The sequence below is a fragment of the Mixophyes fleayi genome, chromosome 3 (genome assembly GCF_038048845.1).
Source record: "Mixophyes fleayi isolate aMixFle1 chromosome 3, aMixFle1.hap1, whole genome shotgun sequence".
Taxonomy (NCBI): Eukaryota; Metazoa; Chordata; class Amphibia; order Anura; family Limnodynastidae; genus Mixophyes; species Mixophyes fleayi.
Window position 1 is genome coordinate 299,327,623 of NC_134404.1, and position 26,501 is coordinate 299,354,123.

Consider the following 26,501-nt stretch of genomic DNA (forward strand, 5'->3'; position numbering starts at 1 on the left):
ATAGGGCCTCCAACATTCCAGGATCCAGACAAGCAGCAAGTGAGCTAAAGCAGCAGCCACAGGTAGTGAAAGTGACAAAAACAGGTAGCAGAGAGCAGAACAGTCTGACAACTGTCCCGAACCTGATGGGACAGTGCAGAATTTGGGTGACTGTCTTGCTTAGTCAGGATTTGGTCCAACTACAAGGACAGTTTGGAGGTATGCCCTACTTCACAGTGTACTACTCGTGAAGGCAGAACAAATTAATGCCTGTGTTTTTGTCTAAAATATGTTTAAAATGATAAATCATATTACACTATAGGGGCTTTATTGTCTTGAGTGCCCCAAGACCCCCCAGAGCGTTGATCCAGTTTTGACTAAGAGCAGTTGTCCATAGGAATGAACAAATCCTATTCCAAAACTGCTGTGTATGATACAGTCAACATTCGCTGGAATGCTGCCGAAGGGCAGAGCACTAACGCAGGTCAAGTGACACGTGTATAGTCTAGAACAGATAAAACACTTACCTGGTGACAATCTGAAAGTCACGGACTTGGATTTTGTCAGAACTGTTTATTTTCTGCAATAGCAAAAGACAAAATGTAATAGAGAGCAATAAAGAGAGTTTTATACTGCAAAATAAACAGACAAGGAATAGCAGCTACTTATTTACATCCAAACCAATACAGCAAATATAAAACAGTCAAAATGCTAACCGTTTAAACTTTTATTAAACATAATTACTGCACATTTCTTTAACACAAGATAATTTTTTTATATTTTAAAATCAATGCTAGTGAACTTCATACCATTTTACTTTTCATGGCCATCAGCCATATAATACAAAAGGAAAAATACCCTTAATTTTATACAAACGATTAAAAAAAAAAAAAGTTACTGCAAATTAATTAAAAAATAATTAAATAAATAAAAACCCATTATTTTGCCCAAGGATACTTCCACACAACGTGGACCATGGGGACTATTTACCAAAAATGGCAGAAGCAGTGGCAGCACCCTGTCCAAGAATGATAAAACAAGCCGCAGCACATCATGTGATCAGGTCACATGATCAAACGCATAAATAGGTAAAACTTTGTTGCTATAGAGGCAGACATGAAAAACAATCAATAATGAAATATGATAGGTTAACTACAGCAACCAACTTATGTTTAAAGATAAATCGCTTATACAATGTATTACAATATTTCTGAGGATCAAAAGCAAATATAACTGAACAAAAATTCATAATAAAAAATAAAGATAAAATGAAAAAACAAAAACAAAAACGTAAACCATACTGCCTTCTTTCAAGTTCATTGGTCGATTGATTATATTTATAATTCCCAGGTTGATGTTTGTTTTTATACCTTGTTACAGGATTGGGTATATAAATTGCTTGTGCTTTAACCAATATATGGACCACAAGCCCCTTCAAAAATAATGCTGTGATGTTCAAAACCGATGAATATGTGCCTTTTAATACAGTCTTTTTAATTTAGGTACCTGTCTGATGATATATCCTACAAGTATGGGAAAGTGGTTCTCTGTAAACTGGTACTTGGTCTAAGAGTTCCCTCTGCTTGTAAAGATTGCTTCCTTTGTTTTAAAGTTTATAAAATGTATAGTATGCTAACGAAAATGAGTTTGTATGCAAGATATATGCAAACATGTTTTTGTACACTGATAACTCAAGGACTTATTTTGTCATATGCTTTTGCATTGTAGCAATGTGTCTCAACAAAAAAAAAATAATTAAAAAAATTGGATTTTTTGTAAAATCCGTTTCACTTGGGGGACACCGGGGACATTGGGGTATATAGTATGAACAGGGCGAACTGGCACTTTAAACTTCTGTTTAACCAAGCCCTAGCTCCTCCCCCTCTATACCCCACTTCCTGTCTCAGCCTCAGTTTATGTTTAACCAAGCCCACAGAAAGGGGAGATAGAGAGAAAACAGGAAAAGAGAATACAATTAACAAACAATAACATTCTCTTAACAGGACAACATGTCAAACAGTAGGAGAAACTAGAGCGTTAAGGATGGGCGCGGGGTGTCCACCAATGGACTAAGAGAAACGAATTTTACGAAAGTATAAAAATCCAATTTTCTCTGCCTTTCTTTGGGGAACACCGGGGACATCCCAAAGCTGCCTCACGGGAGGGATCGATCAGAAGAAACGGCACGAAGCACCTTTCTTCTCAAACTTGCATCCTTGGATGCAAACACATTAAACTTGTAAAATTTAGAGAATGTGTGTACAGACGACCACGTGGCTGTTTACACAGCTCTTCACTGGAGGCACCATGGCAGGCCGCCCAGGAAGCACTTACAGACCTTGTAGAGTGTCCGCTCAGATTATCTAGGATAGGCTCCCCAGCCCCACTATAAGCTTGACGGATAACAGCCGTAATCCACCTAGCAAAAGTGACTTTAGAACCTGGCTAGCCTCTTTTGTGAGCATGATAGAGATTCAAAAGATCCTCAGTCTTGTGCACCTTTTGAGACTTATGCACCAATATTTGCAAAGCTCGGACAACATCGAGATAACGAATAAAATAATTGTTAACCGAGGACATAAAATCAGTCAGTGCCGGAATGACAATGTCCTGATCTAGATGAAATTCAGACACAACTCTATGAAGAAAAGAGGGCTTGGTTCACAGAACTGCCCTGTTTTTATGAAAAACAAGAAGAGGAGACTTGGAAGATAAAGCAGCAAGTTCTGAAACTCTGCATGCCGTAGAAAAGGTCAAAACCGTTTTCCAGGTTAGAAATTTAAATTCCACTGTATACAAAGATTCAAAAGGCGGATGCTGTAAAGCATTCAACACCAAATTCAAATTCCATGGAGCTACCGGAGGAACCTATAGAGAATGTACATGAATTATCGTCTATGTAAGGGATGATTGTAATCCCTTTGCACCTTAGCAGAGCAGCCATGGCTGCCATGATCTTGGTGAAGAAACGTGGGGCCATAGCCAGACGAAAAGGAAGAGCCTGAAATTGGAAGTGCTCTGATCGAACCCTCAAAAGGGACTTATGACCCTTCCAAACAACCACATGGAGATAGGCATCCTTGATGTCTATAGCCACCATAACTTATCCTTGTTACATGCCGTGAATGAACGAGCGCAAAGACTCCATCTTGAACCTGGGCACTCTGACCTGGGAGTTCTAAGATTTCAGAATCAGAATTGGTCTGAATGAGCCGTCTGGTTTTGGCACGAGAAAAAGTTTGGAGTAAAAAAAACCAAACCTCTTTGTGAATCTGGCACCGAAATAATCACTCCAGAAGAAATGAGGAATTGAATTGCTTCTCGTAAGACAAGTCGTTTTCATGGACAAGTGGGAAGCCCTGTGGAAAAGAACCATCTGGGATGAAGACTGAGCAAATCGATCTTGTATCCCTGGTCCACCACCCCCTGAGCCCAGACATCAGTGGTAGACTGAAACCACCGATCTCTTAACAAGATAAGACGGGCTCCTACCACTGACGACAGCGGAGGATCAATATGCCAGTCATGCGGACTGTATGTTTGCAGATTTTGCTGCTGGATGGCGAGCAGGCCAGGCCTGGAGCCCACGCAGCAATCCACCCATGGAGACGGATGACTGGCCTCTAGAATATTGGCATGAGGTATATTGACCCCGAAACCTTTCTGAGGACCGAAAGAACTGGAATCTGCACATTCTTTGTTTGGAAGCATTAACAGCAAAAAACGGGCTCTTTCCTCCTGTTGCTTGACTGATAATTGAGTAAAGCTGAGGTCCAAGCAAAACACCCCAGAAAAAGGTGTCGAAGTCAGCAAATTGGATAAAGTCATTTCAATTAAAGTCTAGCAAACTTGGTTGTCTTTGTCTGAAAAGATGCGTACGGTACGCTATGACGTACAAGGGCACGCTACGGCGTGAAAGGGCGTACGCATCCACTACACGTGGCAACAACAGTAATCGGTCTTTTACCATACATTCGCACAAACACGCATACTTATAAAATAGTACACATTAATGGTAATTGCAACACATAGTCAGTTATGTCGAAATATAGTAGTATTTATATGTTATATCAGAGTTACATGCATATTAGTGAAATACACGGAATGGGTTAAAGGAATAACATCATGAGTGGTATCATAATGGACCTTATTACATATCCTACTGTTTGGTTCACTCTGCGAGGGAATCGCAGAGTGCATACGCAAGTTATGAATGATAGGGAATTATGAACTACTTAAGACTAAGGAATCCGGGCGGGAAGAGCAGAGCATACCCCCTGCAGAGATGACCCCCTCCTTTGGATTCCTTAGGATGAACCAGCCAATGATTGACGACCCCTTGGACATTCCTGAGACCCGGACCAATAGATGCAACCTATACCATCTTCATTGTATTACTGTATTTGATTGTGTATATAAGCAGCAGCTTGTGATCCAGAGTGCAGACATCTTGTCCCCAGACTTCAGGATTGAATGACTGCACTGGATCCAGAGCGCCTGCGATAAGTAACGGCTGTATTTACTATTACTGCGCTTGAGCATATTTTTCCACTTATTGCGAATAAACCTTTGTGCTTTGGAAACACAAATCGTGGTTCGACAATAGTTATTGGTTAGCGACGATACGCACATTAACAATTTGGGGGCTCGTGAGCTTTGGAGGTTTCGTTGCCGATGATACGCAAGACCAACGGATTTCGGTTCCTCAACAAAGGGTGGAGACGCGTCATAAACGGGTAAGAACGCACGGTGTTCAAAACCTGAATTTTACTCTGTGTTGCGAAACCGAATGTCCGTTTTGCATTATCTAGGGCACGCTAACTAGAACCTAGGGACAAAAGAGAAAACTGTTTCTTTTTTTTCTGTCATTGTGCGTTTTAACTGTATTGCATTGTTTAGCGTATGTGTACTTCCTGCTGTGCGTACGCGAACTTCCGGTAAACTTGCCACGTGGTTAAACAATCGTGTTGATAGTTATTATACATGCATAGTATAATTACTTGTGAAAGCCTCTGAGACATTATTACTATTGTTGGGAACTTTTGATTTTCTGCGCAGAAAAGGTGTATAGTGTGTGATGTTGTAACGTAGATACACTGTTTTATTGTTGAGGTGCTCAGTTGCTGTCTGACGAGGCGGATTGCCCAACTGAAGGACGGTATACAGGGCAGGTATACCGAATGCGAAAACTGGGTTTTCGCAAAGCGCTACCAATAGATCGCAAGGTTTGCTAATAATTAGTATTGGTAGGCAGTGCGATCCGGTCGCACCGTTAGTGCGAATTGGTGAAGCAGCTAGGAGGAATTATACTGGAAAGGCAGGTTGATTGTATCGACTGTGCGCTCCCAGCGATAATAAACTCAGCAGATTTTTGTGGTTGAGCCAGGGTATCGAGGAGCTGATAGCCCTTGGGGCCCACAGTGATATTTCTGTATTAGGGACCCTCGCCAGGGGCGAGAAAAGCGAGTGAGCGCGGCTAAAGGAAATACGTTCACCGAGTATTATAGATCTCTAGCGGTGAGTATAGCAACAGAGTTGAAATTATTAGGTGGAAAGAACAGAGCATTGCGGTGTGTCTGTGTTCCGGGTAGAAGGTATATTGTTCAACATGGGTGCTAAGCATACGCTAGAGATGGTCAGTGTACTGCCTAAGGAAGGCCCTATAGGTTCAGCGAGGTTTCTCTTGTGTAAGAAATATGGTGCATATGCAACTGTGTATTGTGACACGTGGGTCGGGATGACCAAAGCTTGTGATAAGCCTTTCCCAACAATAGGGAGTTTTAATGCAGAGGTACTGAATACTGTAAAAGATAAAATATGGTTGATCAAGTCAACGAAAAAGAGAAATAGACATAATGATTGTTTAAAATTGTGGCAAATGGAAGGTAACACGTGGCAGAGCAGCGAATGCAAACCGGAAATAGGCGTGGCGAAAAGCGCGCGCAAGGCGGATGTAACCGTTGAGAAGCGTGGCGAACTCAGCGCAAGCGCGCCCCCGCCACCTTATGTGGCGGGAGGGGTAAGTACAGCCGTTGTTAAAACTGAAAATAGAAAAATTACTAAGTTGTACCCTGTTTTAAATCAGTTTCAATCAAGTGTATCTGAAAATGAAGATGAACCCACTGTGATTTCGGCCATTGCCCATGCTGTTAATGTACTAGAGGCTCAACGCAAGTATGAGAAAATGGCTGAGATAGGTGAGAGTAGCGTGATCACTAGGAGTGAAAGTGTTCTAAATCTAGGGCCTGTAAATCCTGTAGTGTCTCCTGAAGTCAGTGTACCAGAGGGTGCGTTCCCGGTCCGCACAATATCAGTTCCCAATGGGAAACCGGATAAGGATGGTGTAGTTCCGTTAAGAAATGTTACAATGCATTGTCCCTGGACTAGATCAGAATTACGTTCCATTATGACTGAATTCCCGGACCCTAGAAAGGAGTTAGCTAAATGTCAGAAATTTGTTAAAGACTTAGGAAATGCTCACGAACCAACCAGTAAGGATTGGCGGGTAGTGTTGAGGGCGTGTCTTCCTCCCAATACTAACATACAAAAATTTATTGGAGATTGTTTGTTGGAGGAAGATGACACCTTGACTGATGAGATTAATCAACGGAATATAGAACAAATTGTCAAACACTTAGCCATCTGTTTTCCAGTAGTGGTAAATTGGAGTAAGATTTTCACCATTAAACAAAAGGATAGTGAAACTGCCTCAGATTACTTTGCTAGAGCTATAACAGCGATTGCACGATTTACTGGGATATCCAACATAAGTGAGGACCCACATCACAGAGAGGTAGCTGTAGGAGTACTGATGGATGGCCTTAGGGAAAATTTAAAGACGAGAGTACAAACCACATTACCTAATTGGAGAGGCGTCACGGTAGACTTCCTTAGGGAGTCTGCTGTGGAGCATGACAAGAACCTTTTTAGAAAAAGGGAAGAGAAAAGTGATAAGTTAATGACGGTAAGTATACAGGCTCTAGAAGGGGTGCACACACGACCACCAGCATACAACCCATATAACAGGAAACCTAAAGTGATCAGGTGTTTCAACTGTAACGAGGAAGGACATTACGCTAGAGAGTGTAATAAAGAAAGACTCAATACACATAGGGGTGGGTCACATAGATATCCTCCAAGAAAGGATTCACATAGACTAGAAGACTCACATCTACCCGCGCATATTACGGCAGCAAATGCTGCGCGGGAAATCAATAGTCAGCGCTAGGGGTCAGGTCATACCTGTAGTCTACAGCCAGTGAGGTTAACTGAGAGTCAGAGTGAAGAACCAACAATGATAGTTGACATAGCTGGCAGGAAACAAACTTTTCTTGTAGATACAGGGGCGGCCCGATCTGTGATAACCTCTCCTTTCAATCTACAGGTGACCAGCAAAACTATTCCAGCTATGGGGGTGACGGGAAAAGTGTTACATTATCCTCTAACTAAACCCGCCGAAGTTACTATCGGGCCTCTGCATACTAAGCATTCGTTTCTCTTGGCTGCAGCGGCTCCTACTAACTTGCTAGGGAGAGACTTGTTATGTAAAATGGGATGTGTCATATACTGTACTTCAGATGGTGTGTTCCTAGATATACCCGAGAAGGTTGCACATGAGGTACAGGACATATTGGACACCCCTCAAAGGTTAATGTTACACTCTCCTGTTATAGAACAAAGTCCATCTCAAGTAAAGGGGATGTTGCTGGAAATACCAGGTTCCCTATGGACCAGAGATGGACAGGACACTGGACTGATGGCAAACGTAGCCCCTGTCATGGTCAATCTAAAAAGTGGTAGGATAGCTCCAAAAATCCCACAGTATCCATTAAAACCGGAGGTGGAACTAGGGGTATATCCTGTTATTGAGAGGCTGTTACAACAAGGGATTTTAATTCGTACAGCCAGTACAGCAAATAGTCCCATTTTCCCTGTGAAGAAGAATGGGGGGAGGGGCTATAGATTAGTCCAGGACTTAAGGGGAATTAACAAAGTTGTTGAGAGCCAATTCCCCGTAGTGCCGAATCCAGCTGTCATCCTCATGCAGATTCCACCGTCTGCCAGTCATTTTACTGTCATTGATCTATGTTCTGCTTTCTTTTCAGTCCCTCTTCACCCTGACTGCCAATACCTTTTTGCATTCTCCTACAGGGGAGTGCAATATAAATGGACCAGACTACCCCAGGGGTTCATTGACAGCCCCAGTATTTTCTCCCAACCCTTACATGACTGTTTACAATCCTTTCAACCCCACAATGGGTCTGTTCTAATTCAATATGTGGACGATTTGTTGTTGTGCTCTGATTCTTTTATGTCATGTTTACATGATACTAAATTGTTGTTGCTTCATCTTTCACAAACAGGGCACAAGGTGGCAAAGGATAAATTACAGCTATGTCAGACTAAGGTCAAATACTTAGGACACTGCCTCACTAAGGGGCTAAGACACCTGACAACCGACAGAATTGAGGCTATACAACACATGACCCTGCCGCAGAGCCAGAAGCAGATTCGTACTTTCTTGGGGATGTGTGGATACTGTAGGTCCTGGATCCCAGGTTTTTCTATTCTGGCATTACCATTGCAGGAGCTAGTCTCTTCCTCAAAACCAGAACGTGTCGTACACACAGAAGAGTAAGAGCAAGCGTTCTTTAATCTTAAAGATAGTCTGACAAGAGCACCTGCATTGGGAATACCTGATTATGAAAAGCCTTTTGAGCTATATTGTACAGAAGCTGATGGCTGTGCAGCAGGTGTCCTCGCACAGAAACATGGTGACGCTAGCAGACCGGTAGCATACTACAGTGCACAATTAGACAATGTGGCAAGGTCACTCCCAACATGTCTCAGAAGTGTAGCAGCAACGGCCCTTCTAGTAAGTAAGAGCGAGGATGTAGTATTAGGACATAATTCAACCATCTATACACCCCATGCTGTATCAGCTCTGTTAAATTCAGCACAAACCAGACATGTTTCTTCAGCTAGATTCACAAAGTAGGAATTAGCCCTGATGGCACCCTCAAACATCACCATCAAACGATGTAGCACCCTAAATCCAGCTACATATCTTCCGTATGTGTCTCAAGAGACACAAAGGGTGGGAGGTGAGGAGACCCTGGTTGATGATGAGTTAGGCAAGAATACTGACACGCATGACTGTATGGAACACCTGAATCAGACCTTTACTGCAAGGCCCGACATACGTGACACCCCCTTAGAAAATGTAGATTTTACGTTTTATACAGACGGAAGTTGCCATAGACAGACAGAGACAGGAGAGCTATGTACTGGTTACGCTGTTGTAGACGATCAGGATGTGGTAGAAGCTGAACCCCTTGGTCCACCTCACTCAGCCCAGGTGGCGGAACTAGTAGCACTAAAGAGAGCGTGTGAACTGGCAGAGGGTAAATCAGCCAATATTTATACTGACTCTAGGTACGCCTTCGGGGTAGTGCACGATTTTGGGGCCCTTTGGCGTCTTAGAAACTTTACGACAGCAGCAGGTACACCAGTGGCACACTCACAACACATAAAAGGACTTCTGACAGCGATACAGTTACCCAGAACAGTAGCCGTCATAAAGTGCAAAGCCCATACCTTTGAAGAAGACCCAGTGTCATTGGGCAACAACAGGGCAGACGAAGCTGCTAAATGGGCAGCAGGGCAACCTATGACTGTATCGACCGAGACTATGATGGTTTTTCAGACATTAGACACGCAGAAATTAATTGAAATGCAAGATTTGTGTTCCCTGCAGGAGAAGGCTGTCTGGAAGGCGAAGGGATGTGGTCAAGAGTCCTCAGGACTCTGGAGGGATGGACAAGGTAAGCCCGTAGCTCCCCGAACATACTATCCAAGCCTGGCTGAAGCAGCACACGGCCTGACTCACCTGGGTAAAGAAGGTATGTGCAAACTGGTGAGAGCATACTGGTGTGCTCCCGGATTTTCCTCTCAGGCTGGTAAGAAAGCAAGGTCATGTCTTACTTGTTTGAGGAAAAATGTTGGGAAAACTATTCCAACTGAGCCATCCCACATCCCTCCTACAGACGGACCTTTTCAGGTAATACAAATTGACTATATCCAATTACCACCGTACAGGAATCTAAAGTATGTGTTAGTGTGTATTGATGTGTTTTCCGGTTGGGTAGAAGCATATCCGGCAGCCACTAATACTGCTGTGTTCACTGCAAAGAAAATCGTACAAGACTTTGTGTGTAGGTTCGGTATCCCTAGAATCATTGAAAGTGATAGGGGTACCCATTTTACTGGTGATATCTTCCAAAATATGTGTAAACTCATGGGAATCAGTAGCAGACTTCACACCCCTTACCGACCACAAGCCAGTGGTAAGGTGGAGAGAGTAAACGGTACTATCAAGAACAAACTAGGTAAGATAATGGCTGAAACTGGGTTGGCATGGCCTGAGGCTTTGCCGTTGGTCCTCCACAGCATTCGAACCACTCCTAGACCTCCTCTTAATCTGTCCCCCTTTGAGATACTGTTCGGACGACAACCTCATTTGATCGTGAGTCCACAAGACGACTTAAAGTGTAATAATGAAGTGACTGTACAATATCTTATAAGAATGAGTAGACAGCTGAAACAACAACAACAAAAACTAAAAATGCTGTCACCTGGTATGCCAGAAACGAACTGTCATGATGTTGAACCTGGAGACTATGTTATGATCCGCAATTTCTTACGTTCAGGTTGTTTAACAGACCGTACCAAGTGCTGCTGACCAGTACTACATCACTGAAGGTTGCAGAGAAAGACACTTGGGTCCATTCCACCCACTGCAGGAGAGTCCATAATCCGGAGAAAGTGCAAGACAAGACTCAGACCGACGACATAGAGCTGTCACTTGTGAGCCTGTTCCGGGAGACCTAAAGCCTGCAGTTGAGACACCTGAACCAGAGACGTTGCCTCAGAACTATCTTTCCAGCGATGGAGTGGCGGTTTTTGTTTTTCTTTTGTTCCAGGATTTTCCTTGTTTTTACTTTTTCTAGGACATTCTATTTTTGTGAAGGAGAATGGAGGATGGAGGAGAGTTCTGGGAGTGATACGGATGAAATGGAGGCCGAAGAAAAGTTAATAGGATATCCTGAGCAGCCCATTATCAAACTTGGTCCAGGGGTTATGAAAAGGTCTGCTAGCTCAGGAACTCGGAGGCAGTGTGAGGGGCTATTGTCTGATGAGTATTGTATCTGCAAGTTCTGCAACTCCCTAGTTGACGAGAGATGCATCCAACGATGCTAGTCCCCCAGTACTCTGAATATAGGCGGGCATCCTTTGGAGGATTATCACTCCCTGGTGGGTAAGGTGCTAAACCAAACTGAGTGTTGGGTGTGCTCTCACGTGCCTCAAGGGCAGCATAACATAGGACTAGTGCCATTCCCTTTAAACATATCCGAAGTACTCGAATTAAGGGGTGGGAGGCCCATAGAAGGGAGGTACAATAACACTAGGTCCCCTAGTCTGACGCTTCGACAATACTCCATAGGCAGATCTTTGCTGTGCCTAAACATATCTCATGCAAAGCGCCTGGAGAATTGGGAGGCTGACCTATCAGATCAGACAATGGCTCGCCACACTCATTTTAGAGAGAGACTCACAAGGTCACTACTAGGCAGGAATGCTGATGGAAGTCACAAGTTAGGGCGTATAACCAAACATAAGAAGGTATCTATTGGTAAAGTCTCTACAGATAAATGTGAAAATATCATTAATGCCGACACGTGTCTAGAGCAGATGGAGACACTAGGCATGGGTAGTTTTATCAAAACTCTGTGTGATATAATTCATGGGCATACTGTTCCTTATGTTCTCCCTGATGATGTGTATTTTGTTTGTGGAAGGAAAGCTTATTCCTGGGTGACTCCGAGTTCCAAGGGCTTGTGTTTCCTAGCTAAACTGGTTCCTGAAATCATGACTATTACTCATGAAGAAATGGTAGATATTCACAAGACTACATCACCACCATACATACACACACAGTATGAACACCGTGGCAAGAGAAATATGATTCCTGGTGAGGAACCCATAGCTACAAAATTGATTAGTGAAACTGCTGGTTTCCAAGTTATGGTTGCTCTAGATCTCACCAGGACCGCTCGGGGAACATTAAACTTTAAATATATCCAAGACCTAGCTAAATTAATAGATAATATCACCGAGATGTATGATGACACTTTCAGGTATACTGGAAGGGAGCTACAAGCGTACAAAAAGGAGTTGGTGCAACATAGACTGGTACTAAATTATCTCACCTCTATTACTGGTGGGTACTGTGTGACACTGGCCACCCAGTTCGGTGTCAAATGTTGCACGTACATTACTAATAATACTGAAGACCCTAAAGAGGTTATAGACCGGAAGATGGATGAAATTTTGCAGCTGAAATGGGAATTTCGAAAGAGCCATAATTCTTCGTTATATGAGGTCGGGGAAAAGGTGGCGGGTTGGTTCTCATGGTTGAACCCAGCAAAATGGTTCTCCGGTCTGGGGGAGTGGGTACAGGAAATGATTGCGAGTGTAGGTAAGCTCCTTCTCCTTATACTGGGTGTCATCTTAGCAATTGGTTTAGTTGTCAAATGTGTTCCTACTGTGTTGAAGTGTGGAAAACGGTCTCATGGGAGTAACACTGAGAAAGAGACTGAAAGGGTGGTACCAGATACTGAGATCATGGTCTGTGAAGAAGTATTGTATAATCCTGAACTTGAAACGGTGATTGGGTGATAGTTTATTACACTATCAAAGGGTGGAACTGTCGAAGTCAGCAAATTGGATAAAGTCATTTCAATTAAAGTCTAGCAAACTTGGTTGTCTTTGTCTGAAAAGATGCGTACGGTACGCTATGACGTACAAGGGCACGCTACGGCGTGAAAGGGCGTACGCATCCACTACACGTGGCAACAACAGTAATCGGTCTTTTACCATACATTCGCACAAACACGCATACTTATAAAATAGTACACATTAATGGTAATTGCAACACATAGTCAGTTATGTCGAAATATAGTAGTATTTATATGTTATATCAGAGTTACATGCATATTAGTGAAATACACGGAATGGGTTAAAGGAATAACATCATGAGTGGTATCATAATGGACCTTATTACATATTCTACTGTTTGGTTCACTCTGCGAGGGAATCGCAGAGTGCATACGCAAGTTATGAATGATAGGGAATTATGAACTACTTAAGACTAAGGAATCCGGGCGGGAAGAGCAGAGCATACCCCCTGCAGAGATGACCCCCTCCTTTGGATTCCTTAGGATGAACCAGCCAATGATTGACGACCCCTTGGACATTCCTGAGACCCGGACCAATAGATGCAAGCTATACCATCTTCATTGTATTACTGTATTTGATTGTGTATATAAGCAGCAGCTTGTGATCCAGAGTGCAGACATCTTGTCCCCAGACTTCAGGATTGAATGACTGCACTGGATCCAGAGCGCCTGCGATAAGTAACGGCTGTATTTACGATTACTTCGCTTGAGCATATTTTTCCACTTATTGCGAATAAACCTTTGTGCTTTGGAAACACAAATCGAGGTTCGACAATCGTTATTGGTTAGCGACGATAGGCACATTAACAAAGGTATGGTCTCAAGAGCCTTTTTAGACTCTACATCAGCCTTCCAGGACTTAAGCCAGAGAGCGCGATGAGCCGAAACTGCAGAGGCAGAAATATGTGCACCAATCAGTCCCGCGTCTATAGCTGCCTCTCATAAATAATCTGTTGCCCTCTGAAATTGCTCCACTAACGGAAGCAATTCAGAGGACGACCTGCATGCCAATGAATCTTTATAAAGCTGTTCTGACCAGCGTTCCACAGATTTGTTAACCCACGCAGATACCAAGGCAGGCCTCAAAAAGGCACCTGGTGCCAAAAAATTGGACTTAAGGACGACTTTAACCTTATGGTCTGTACCACTTAAGAGTGGCTGCGTTAAGAAGAGGAACAGTAGTTACTTTGGCTAACCTTGCAACAGCAGCATCCACACGTAGAGGTGTCTCCCATTTAGCAAGAACTTCAGGAGAAAAAAGGGTAACACGACTGCAGTCGCCGAGATACTTGGAACCTCCTATCAGGAGAAGCCAAGGCTCTGACAACAAATCTTTCAATTGGGAAAAAGCCGGAAAAGAGAAAGATTTATTTTACTTAGCATGCAAAAAGAGAAACCTTTGGAGCGTCAGGAACCTCTTTCTTAGGAAAGTCAAGTACCCGACGCACAGCCTGTATTAATTCCTCCACATTCGGACGAACAGAATGAACCTCCTCCACCACCAAATGAGCATCCACCACCAATTCACCTCCTCCTGGGAACAAGAGTCAGAATCTGACCGATTTCCCTGAAGGGGTGCCGCCAACCAGCATAATGCAACAACCTCTCTAAGAGGAAGAAACCAACATCAAACCCTGTACAGAGGATACAAGTCCCTGTACCCAAGCTGGTTCTACAGACTCGGTGGGGTAGAAACAGTCAAACACTGACTTAGCGAACTAGAACCAATGTTCTTCGCTTCCGTGCAAGCGGAAAAGATGGAATGGCCACAGCCTGTGACAGCACCAACTGAGCAAGTTCAGCCACCGTATTAGAGAAAGACCGAGCCCAAGCAGCTACTGCTATATCTGAACAAGCAGCTGCAGTATCACACAGTATGCTCTCTAAGGGCCAGCAGGCTGCGCACAGAGTCTGCGCGCCTGACTGACCAGATGGTAATTTAACGTGACAGACAGCACAGGTGAAACCACATAGATGTAACACCAGCCCTACCACACATGGATTTTTCCCTATCTGACACGTTAACAGATGGCACAAAACAGACACAACACAGTGTAATAAACAGTGTAACAAAACACAATATAAATAACAAGCAGCAAACAAAACTGAACAGAAAGTGAGCCTGCAATATAGCCAAAAAAGCCCCACAGATTAAAAGACAAAACTTTTAAAAATAACAACCCCCAACCCTTTACCTTACAGGACTCAGGACAGAAAAGGGGAGAAGCTGGAGCTGTCTATTCTGGTGTCTGCACACAAAGGAATGAGAGACCACCACGGAGGAAGTGCAAAAGAGGAAAACACCACTCCCCCCAGGGCCCAGCACTGAATTGGCAACTGTCCAACAGGACAACCCTCTCAACCAATCCAGTGCCTAGCAGATCTCACTATTTTAGTGACCCTAGCCTGACCCAGTCCCCTGAGCTAAAAATAGAATTTATTTTCTTTTTTTTTTTTTAATTAAATGACTGCTCCTAGTAAAAAGCAGCCTGACTCAGTGAACAACTGCAATTTTCTACCCCCCCCCCCTCTCCCAGCACTGTGCCGGGAGAGGGTTTCACTTACCTGCTGCCATCCCTCCTCATACAGTGTCTGCAAGCTGGCAGAACAGGAGATCGGACACAGCCTGCGTCGACTGTGCCCGGCTCCTAGGAGGGCTCAAAACGTTGGGAGAGGGGGGCTGGCAAAGGAGGCACCTCCAATCCCCCCCTCCAGACAGCGCACCGCCGTCCATGCTGTGCGCTCCAAACTGGCATGCTGCGCTATTCCTTCACTTTCCCCGCTAGCTGCAGGCTCGGGAGAGTGATTAATAAGTTGAAGACAGGGAGGAAGAGGAAGCTTATGCTACTTTACCATGGAGCCTCCAACACAGCAGCCGGCAGCGCTAGACTCGGTGAGTGACAGCCGCCTACGCTGCTCAGAGAGCTGCCAGCTGTCAGACACAGGAGACACAAGTCTCTGATTACTAAACAAGTAACAAAGTTAAAAAAAAAACCAAAAACAGAATTCGGCAGCTAAGCAGCCGAGACACAGTGCCAGTTCGCCCTGTCTCCACTCTATACCCTAATGTTCCCGGTGTCCCCCATAGATATATATATATATATATATATATATATATATATATATCTATAATATAAATGCTTAGTGGCGTGTGTTAGTCTGTCTGTGTGTGGAAAAAATAAAACCAAGCTACAGCGCCACCTGCTGGGCGGAGTTATACACTGACCTACTAAATTCTTAGTGTGTGTGGAAAAAAAAATTCAGAAAGGGCTGAAATTTGGTATACTAAGATGTTTTTAATTTGTTAATTGTTAAAAGTGTTTATGAAGATTTAAAATAAAAAATTTATATATATTTCTTTAAGGAGAAGTGACAGTTGGGAGTGGTTGGTGGTTGCCGGGGGTGACAGAGTGAGAGGCGTGTGATACTCAGGACCGCTGAGAGAGATCCCTGTGTCTGGATAGACATCTGGATAGATGTGGCGATGAAAATGATGGATGAGGTGATCGAGAAGAATGATGAGGTGGTGACATGTGGACAAAACCATGTTAAAAAAGGGCGCTTGCGTCGGGAAGTAACGCTCTTCCTCTGAGGAGGCCTGGGCTATGGCCCAAATGCATGACAAGAACCTTTTTAACACCTTAAGTAGCTTGACTTGACTAGAATGCATGAGTATCATGCACGGGTTAATATATATATATATATATATATATATATATATATATATATATACATATATATATCTATATCTCTATAATATAAAAGCCTAGTGGCATGTGTTAGTCTGTGTGTGGAAAAAAAAAAACAAGCTGCAGCGCCACCTGCACAGTTCAAGGAGTTCAGTATTTCATATTACACTTTATGAACTGGTTTTCCTGCCTTTAAACTTATGAAGGTTCACATTGGATGATTAGAAAGAGAAGAGGAAGAAAGCTGAAAAACCCCATGAACGGAGAAGAAACAATTCCAATTATGCATGTGATACAATGTCAATAAATGTCAAACTACTTAAGCAATAACGCGATACAATGAAGAACAAGAGGCAAACAACTGCTTTCAGTTTTCCTTTTTTTTAGTTTTCTTTACACCTGATAAAAAATGAAATGAGTATGATCTCAGAGGAAAAACACCTATATTGCAATGTTTAGTGATGTTAGATTCTAGTCCTGGAGTGCCTTTAACAAGAAAAATAAAAAATCTATTCATTCAATTAAAATAAGTCAGACACTGGAAGAGCTGGATAGTAAGGAAATATATTTACCCTTTCTGTTCCCTGTCACTACCAAATGGCCTCTACACCACAAGCCGCAACATTACACTCTACCGTGTCCATGGAACACTAAAACTAGCTGCCAAGCCAGGAATCAATGTGTGGGCCAGGCTTACGATGTACAGAGATATAGATGGCCATCCTTGGCCATATGGAGAATTTAAATTAAAGTTTTTATATGTCATAAATTTATGTTAGATTTGTTTTTTGGTCTGTCCACATTTTAAGAATTGAAGCAACACTGATTTTGTTTGATTCATTCCCCAACTAATGGATGGGATAATTATAAATTTAGATTACATATAGCAGCTATGGCAGTGTTCTTTCTGCGGGCAGTATGCAGAGTGTATCATCATAATTTATTTATATAGCGCCACCGATTCCGCAGCGCTGTACAGAGAACTCATTCACATCAGTCCCTGCCCCATTGAAACTTACAGTCTAAAATTCCTAACACAGACACACACACACACACAGGCAGAAGGGTGATAGCAGTCCATTGACCTACTAGTATGTTTTTGGAGTGTGGGAGGAAACCGGAGCACCCGGAGGAAACCCACGCAAACACAGGGAGAACATACAAACTCTACACAGATAAGGCCATGGTCGGGAATTGAACTCATGACCCCAGTGCTGTAAAGCAGAAGTGCTAACCACTTAGCCACCGTGCTAAGTGGTTAGTGGTGCGTTTTTATTTAATTTCCATCTGCTGAAAAAATCGTGACTCTGCACATGCCACAGAGATCTGCCGACATTGCTGGTCGTGAGTGCGTACACACTACAGAATTTGCCCGACATTGTTTATAGAGATTTTTTTAGTCGGTTTATAAAAATCAAACGATACATTGTCCTTTAGTGTGATAAGACATACTCATGGCATCGTAAACACTAATACAATATCGGACCCACCAGTAGATTATCGTGGGATTGGCACGACAATTGGGTGAAAAACCTGTAGTGTATACCCAGCTTTACTCCAGCTAAAGCCACATGGCTCAGATTTCAGGTCCTTACAAGCTGCGGTGTGCAGGAAAAATGTAAACTGTAAAATATAGATTTATAAAAGAGTCTCCCACCTGCTGAAGATCCTTCATGTCTTGTGCTGTGAGCTGGATTCTGTGAGGATTTACAAGTTCAATTGCAAAGGGTCTACCTAAAAAAACACAACTGATTAAACCTCCAGTTAGGTAATGATTGTTCCCTTCACTATGTAGTAATAATTATCGCACCTCTCCCAAGGGTCCGGACGTCCACATCTTCTCTACCAGACGATGAGAAATTGAAACCTTCCAAATATAAAAATGGAAAATGAAATAAGTTGGCCTGAATCACTGTAACAGTTAAAAATGAATTTTAAAATGACAACATGTAATTAACATGTAATTTGTAAAAAAGGAAAATGCTAACTATAATAGGATTTTGAATCGATTTATTTTGTTATGTTACGTCCACATCATGTCCATATACGGGGGGGATGGAGGGGTGTCTATAAATATAGATGGTAAACAGAGAAGGGCAGGGACAGCAGACAATGGAGGGCAATGGTCTTTAAAATAGTGGCAAACAAACTCCACTTTCTATTTCTGAAAAATTAGAAGGTTCCACTTTTACTTCGAATTTAGAACACAAATATAGTCGGAAACTGAATGCCAAAGTAGTAGTAGTTTTTATTAGAATATGGAGACAACGTAATTGCATTTTAAGGGCAACTTACTTCTAGTTTTATTGAATGCCAAATAGACATGCTTAACTGTTGGAGTGGTTTCACCTCTTCAATATGTCACCAGCTGGCAGATAAAAAAGCTGCCTGAAAATTTCTACATTGAATCAAAGCAGTTTTGGAGCAGCTGCTTAACAGCCCATGTAACAGTTACATGAGAAATAATAGACTTATATGAAGTACTTTTTTGCATGAGCTAGTGTCAAGAGTGCTTGTAACACAAGCACCTTTTTCAGCTTCAAAAACACTCGTGCCTAATTTTTATAGCGGTTTTATTGCAGACGTATAAGTGTTCTGCTTTTAAAATGCAAAGCTTGTAATGACGTTTAAAATACTCTGGTTAAACTGAAATATAATTTATTTCAATAGGATACTGTTTTATTGCATGTTTTGGACACTTGTCCAAAATGCTTCTGCCACAGTTTTAAAAAACATCTTGAGCGATTTATAATAAAGGAAAACTGGATAGGCGCTAAATGATATCCAACAATTCAAAAATATTGATAAGGATAAATTACACCTAACTATAGCTGCTACTCCCAAATAGGCAATCTATTAAAATTGCCCCTTATGGAAAAAAAAAAAGAAAATTATATAGAGATGGCAGCGCTGGTATAGATGATTATATTTATTCAGTTATTAAAAGAGATAGTCAAACATATAAACACATATAATAAAAAATTGTGCAGTAAATCCACAGATTAGAATCACTATACCGGTATAAATACGTAGCCTGCAGGCGTAATGTTAAATCAAATGAGCTCATAAAATTGACTAAATATTTTCTTTCATTCCCTCCGTCAAAAGTGCCAGACAAATAGGTATATGTATATCTTTACTCCTCAATGTAGGATGGTACTGATGAAAAGAGCCTCAAACAATCTTGTTAGATCTTACGTATGCAGATATGTCCACTGCACTGCTTTGAAAGCGTGTAGAAATCCACCTTATGCGATTGATCACAAGATAGCGTCTTTAGTGGATAGATTCAAAGACACAGAGTATTAGTAGACAAATCCCATTCCAACCTCCATTCAGAGGATGTCATAGGTCTTGTAATAAGCCAATCTCTGCAAATATAGTCTCACTAGTATGTGCACATAACTAAGTCAGGGGTCACTTATCTGAACTGTAGCACAAGGAAAGTGTGATTGCATTTTTCTTGTTCCCATGCGAGGGGGCCAACATGCAAGCAACGCTGCTGTCCGGAAGTGATGACGTCACCTAATGCGTTTATCTGCCCCTAGGTGGCGGTTTCGTCAGAGGTAATTGAGCGATTATAATGTTCATGTGAAATCCTCTGTATTTATTCTCATTTCAAATTATTTCAATTTGAAGTGAATAAACTCTCAAAAGCACTTGTGTTACAGCACCCTAAAGATTTTTGCAAAATCAGGTGAGCAAGAGCTAGTATCACACATATAAGTAATCTAAGTCAAAGTGTACATATATTCTACCACAAGTTAAACATGGTAAAGTAGCTAAACACTAAATAGAAAATGTAGAAATCCATCATCAAGGTGAATTGACAGTAAATGCATTAATCTCTTCTCTAGTGTGGTCAAAGCCATACTGTGCATTGAACAACTTTTAGACTTCCCACCATTGTTTGGGCCAATAACTGACTGTTTGATCAACATTTGGGCTAAACAACTGCATCACAAGGAAACCACTTATGTGTTCCTCAGCCAACCAAGCTTTCAGTCTGCCCAACCAACAGGAGCTAGAAATGTATTGAGAAAGACTGTAAGTGGTTGTTTGTGGATTGCACATGTACTGGAGCCTGGACGGCACTGCCAGACAGATTGTAGCATATGTAGCCAGCATTGGCTAAGACATCTGTGACATGGCACACTTACTGTCAGCTTTAAATACTGTCATAAGTTGCTCTGTTATAAGCTCCTCCACTGAAGACTCCATCTTCCTCTCCCCATCAATAACCCAGGGGGTCTGCGGTAAGGTCCTTGAGTATTTGTTATATCTTCCTGCAATGTATTAATATTTATGAATCCGCTTTCAAACAACAATAAACTGCAATAAAGTTTAGGTTTAGAATAAAATAAAATATATTCTTTACAATTACTAAAACAAATACAGCATATTTGAAGTATATACTGAAAATACTGTATTCCGAGATGTATTTTTGAGAATCAAAATTAATGATTCATACAAATAAGCTTCAATTCTCTAAAGACCCAGATAAGCTACAAGGCCGATCTAAGAAGGTACTTTCCACCTTGCGGCTATTCTCACCATATCATTGGCTGATTCTAATAACACAACCACAAAGTGAAATTTATAGACTGGCAAAATAATAGAATATCAAAAATATAATAAATACTCTCCCACACAACCTATTAGATCTATCTCTGATCTTCGCCTGTGATAATCACCTCTCATTCCTGCCTACAAAACTTCTCTTGTGCTGCTACCCACTTATGGCGTTCCCTACCACCCAATCAGACTCTATTTCAGCCTTCAAATATTTCAACGCTCTCTGAAAATTCCCCTTTTTATTAGCACTTACCTTACACTCACCTATACTACCAACACTAACCTAACCAGACAACTGTCCCAATCTCCACTTTGAGCAACACTCGCTCCTCTCATCTCAACTCGCCCCTTTCCCACTAGAGTAAAAGCTCCATTATGAACAGGGACCTCACTTTCCCGATCTCCATCCAAAAAAATAAAACTGGAACATACTTACTTAAGCAGTCATGAAATATAACAAGATAGTAGTGGCACTTTAGAATTAAAATATATTACCTGCCACAAAAACTGAAGCATGATTGCACTGGATATCCACAACTTCACATGTTGTCTTTGGAGAATATGGTGGCCATGGAAACTGACTGCAAAATGTACACAAGTAAAACAAGGACAATATTACCACTGTAGGTTATATCACACTTCTCTCACAACCTAATGCCATCTAAACAGGTCAGGGTGACATGATCATTTACTAAAGAAAACCCCCAAACCGCAGAATCCAAGTACGCAAAGAAGTAAAATACTACTCTTCTCCTCAACGTTGCCATCGGTATATTTGGTTTGAGAAAATAGAGACAAGCCTAAAAGAATAATGCATCGCTAAAGCACAGCAAAACATTCTCAAACTCTGTACATTATCCTTTGAATGAAATTAAAAGGGAGCATCACTTGTGAACTATTTTGAAAGCATTAGTACAGGCCTGGGAAACCTGTGACTCTCCAAGTGTTGTGAAACTACAAGTCCCAGCATACCCCTGCCAGTTATGGCTGGCACAGCATGCTGCGGCTTAGAGTTTCACAACACCTGGAGAGCCACAGTTTTTCCCAGGCCTGCATTAATAGGTAAATGGTGTGGGCTCATTAGAGACAGTTGAGAATTGATTTCTAAACATGTACATGTAGATTTTGGAGAAAAGCTGATACTTTTCATTTTTTATTTTTTTAAAAAAAAATGAGCCCTAGCCTTCTACACACAGCAGTATCATTAGTGAATTCAACTAAGCTTTAGCGTAAACTTATTTTTCTTTTTGCATAATACAGATCTTCCATGTACACTATTCATACGTATGTGAGTGGGGTGTAATGGGGCAATAACTCAGAAATGGTGATCAACTATAGTACTGATTTAGAGAAATATGCAATGCTTTAATCTTTTTTCAAGAAATGTTTACTCTCCTATGTAAAATAATATTCCCCAATAATATCTAGAACCATTATATTTGCAGCCCACATGAGCAACCTACGTAAAGACTAGTTACTTCAAACCTAAATAGCTTTTAAAAGGAGAACAAAGGAAAAATTAAACAGTTAATCAGCAGATTATTAACAGCTGCAGCTCTTATATACTTCCTCTCATCTCGCTTCTTCTCCGCACAGTTCTGTTAATAATACACTAGGTACTGAGAAGCAGGGTTAAAGGAACTCACATCCAGAAATCGTTGTCTTTTATCTTGTCTAGAGCCTTCACAACCGCCATTCTAGTGAAAACAGACTGGAGACAAATACAACAATTAGACTATTATCTGTAGGTAAAACAAACTCGTAAATACAGAGGATGTGGCTAAACGAGTCATCACCATCACAGAGACTGTGGTTTTATGCTTTTAAACACTTTTCTTATTGTATATTTGAATGGAAGAATTGTCATCAATTAAAAGAAACATTCAGGGTACTAGAGAAACAAATCCTAAAGAATCACAATTAGCCTAATATGCCAAATCTTAGGGATATACCAAATGCATATTCAAAATGTAGCCAATCAAATTTAAAAAAGAATCTTATACATACTAAATTGCTTTAAAATCTTAATTGGCTAATTAGCATCATGCAGGGTGGTGTGAAGTATTCATTCTTAACTATAATGTTAGCAACAAAATCACAGGAAAGTGTGATGGCTGAAATTGAATATTGCTTCAAACTCCTGGATTTGGCGTTTCCCTAATGAAATAATACACAATGATTTGTTTGGTAAATAGTGGCCACCCTGTTATATTCCCTTTAAGTAACACACAGGTAGATCAACAATAGAATTGCTATTTGCTGTGCTATTTTTGGAGAATAAGATCTTTGTAAGAGGAAATCCGAAATTATAATGCATGTCTGTGGCTTTGAAGATGTGTAAATGGTGTTACATACTTCAGACTTTAAATTGCAGAACTTTTGAGTAGGGTACACGATGTATAAAATGAAAGAAACCTGTACTGCAACTTTATTTTAATAATTCTTTGCTATATACAATCTTCATTTTACTTGCCAACCAGCTAAGTTTACTCATACTAGCCCACTCCCCCTGAATGTCCAGGAGACAATTGATAAAATAGTGTGTCGGGAAGTGTTTATTTCTATAATAATAATAATAATAATAATAATAATAATAATAATAATAATAATAATAAATTTGCGTCACAGAATCTGGATGTGGTTTTTTTTAACAGTCTATATTTTCTGTGGCAGTACAGGTCCAAGCAGGCTCTGACAGCCATGTGTATGCTGGCACTTGTAGTTCTACAAGTGTTGGGAAGCGCACTACAGAGCTGTTTTTTTGCTGGAGGAAGGTGCCTGCGTTGTTTGATGGGCCAATTCCCCCAGGAGACTCAGCCTGTCCTGATCAAGCTAGGGTTGTGTGACATTATGACAGGGGGACCTCAGGCTGCAGGTCTCCATGTCATAGCCAAGGCTGTGTTTTTTGTGGTGCAGCAACGTGGTTCATCCCCCCCAAAATTACGGCTACCAGTCAAAACTAGGACAGCTGGTGCGGAGAGTACTATTGTAGGAAGGAGGGGGGGGAGTTTACCATAAAACACTGCAAATGTTAAACACGGCGAATCTGTGACTGTGTCCACCTCTACGTAGAGAGCAATTATATGAGCACGCCATTACTTGGCCTACATTTACAAGCCCTTTGTCTTATGCATTCCTCCTCTCCAGATACAAGTCAGGGAAACACAAATGGTGTATATGGATGCAAGGATACACATTTTTGTGCATAGAATACATTATATAAAATATGACTTGAGTTACACCAAAACAACATGGTTCAGTCCTGCAGGCTGTTTTTATTCATTGTGCATTTGCCCAATGTAGATTATATCAATTCAACAGGTAAATAAAACATCACAAGCAAAGGCACCAAAACGGATTTAGCACTTCCATTATGGCCAAGCAGGATGATGCATACAGGTCAGTAAAATGCAAATTTCTGCTTTGCATTTGTGATTCAGTGTATCACAGGAAGGTAAGTGGAGGGACTTTAGTGATTATACACATATTTATGGAAATGTGGAAGAACTAGGCTTCTTGACTTGTATTATTCTAAAACAATCACGCGCAAAACAAACCTTTTAGGCAGTTAAAGGGTAAGAATATATTCTGTCCAACAATAACAAACTTTTCCCCTGGATAATGACACGTTATTTTGGAGTAATCACCATGACAATTTTTTGTTGCTTTGGTAAATATAATTAATCACACCAACTCTGCACTGTAAGTACATAGTTACAAATTATAAAATGCACTTGACATTTTTCTGTTCCTTACACACAATGTGGTGATATATATTCTGACCAATAACTGACATTCAAACCCTCAGGAACGAAGCCCAAGCAGTATTAGATTAATCACGCCGGCTGTGTAATAAAATGACCAGTATAAATCAGCTGGGGATTTACTTTTGAATTTTTCCTGCATTTTGAACAAACACACATCTCAATCTGTCTCACGATCTATATCACCTACAACTTCTTCTATTGCCTTTTCACGTGTCACCACTGTTTTTAGAACAGTGACTCTTTGTCTATCCCGATTTCAATAGCTGATGGACCATGCTACTACTTCTATATACAACCATAAATGTGTACAAAAGTCAGCAGACATTCCGAGGTCCCAGTAAAATAGCTCTGTTGGAACAAACTACTCTGCTTCTCTGCCTAGTGGTTCCAGAGAACAGTCACTGCTTTTGGAGTAACTCACATACAGAACTTACATGTAATATACATAGCAGATAATCTGCAATTATTTTTGGTACTGAAAACCTCACAAAGTCAGATGACATGCAAAGGTCCCAGACCAATGGCACACCACCAGATAAATGAAAATGGGCATCTTCATCATTTATATAGCACCAGCAGCGCTTTATAATTGGGACCAAACAGTAATGAAACAATACTGGGTAATTGAAAGGAAAATCAATCTAGCTGCTGTGTGCAAAATAGATTGTAGGGGCTCAAGACTGATTTTGGGAAGACCAGTAAGGAGGGAATTACAATATGCTCCTCTCACCCCTCAGTGGAATCTCATGGGAATTATTTCCCCAACTCCCCAGTCCAAGTCTGGTTTGGTGTTTAAATTGATTTTACAGCAATGTTTGCAGTGGTTGATGTTTAAATTGGTTTAGAGAAGTAAAGAAGAATAAAGATGGAGGAAATTGACAGGTACCTTATGTTGCCATGTTTCAACCCATTTAAAAAGGTTACTAGTACTTCTTATAAGAAGTGGTTGAAAACTGTTTCAGAATGGATGTGTAAATTATTTTCTGAAATGCCAAAAGTTGCAAACGTTTGTGCCAGCTGCAGAAAAGAACTTGGGACAGTTCGAAAAGAGCAATAGAGTCATTGTTCAGTTCCTGAAGATAATGTAGAATCAGCAGCCACTTGCTGACATCAGAGGGTATGTAACTGCTGTCTATGACAAGAAATGGTGCCTCGCATTTATTCTGGAGAAAGATGAAAACATTGATGAAGTGAAAGGGGCATTCCTAAATCTAGCTGGTCCATCACCATCTTTATCATACCCAGGGAAGACAATGTTTTATGGATCACTATGGTAGATGTTCTGTGAAGGTGAATCCGTTACTTCCAACAGGACGTATGTACACCCTTTCTGAAATGGAAATACTAAAAGCAAGAGAAGCCTTCAGTCAGTTCCAACACATTAAGTAGCACCATCCATCCAGAGCAGCAGCAACACATGATAATGATCTGTATAAGCTTTTAAAAATATGTGAAAGACATAATACTGACATATTTAAAACATTTGTGATAATTTTAACATACTGTGTCATTGTACATAATATACATCAAAGGGATTGTTTAAGAAGGTAAATTAAACCTAATAAACAGGCCTAGATAGCTCCCATTTACATTATTTTAACAAACAGTCCAAAGTGAAAGCTCTTGTAGCAGATGATCTCATTATGATCCCAAAATAATTATTAACAATAGTATGAACAATTTTTGAGATGTTT

General features: G+C 41.1%; 1 protein-coding gene across 1 annotated transcript in view; it reads right to left on the reverse strand.

Annotated features, from left to right (window-relative positions):
- PUS10 (pseudouridine synthase 10) overlaps positions 1–26,501 on the reverse strand; it is a 78,365-nt gene that overhangs the window by 18,677 nt on the left and 33,187 nt on the right. The window contains exons 9-14 of the mRNA XM_075203861.1: positions 22,687–22,751; positions 21,536–21,621; positions 20,626–20,751; positions 18,276–18,332; positions 18,123–18,199; positions 507–559 (exon numbers count right to left, since the gene is read on the reverse strand). Coding sequence (XP_075059962.1) covers positions 507–559; positions 18,123–18,199; positions 18,276–18,332; positions 20,626–20,751; positions 21,536–21,621; positions 22,687–22,751 — 464 coding nt within the window. The remainder of the gene's footprint in view (positions 1–506; positions 560–18,122; positions 18,200–18,275; positions 18,333–20,625; positions 20,752–21,535; positions 21,622–22,686; positions 22,752–26,501) is intronic.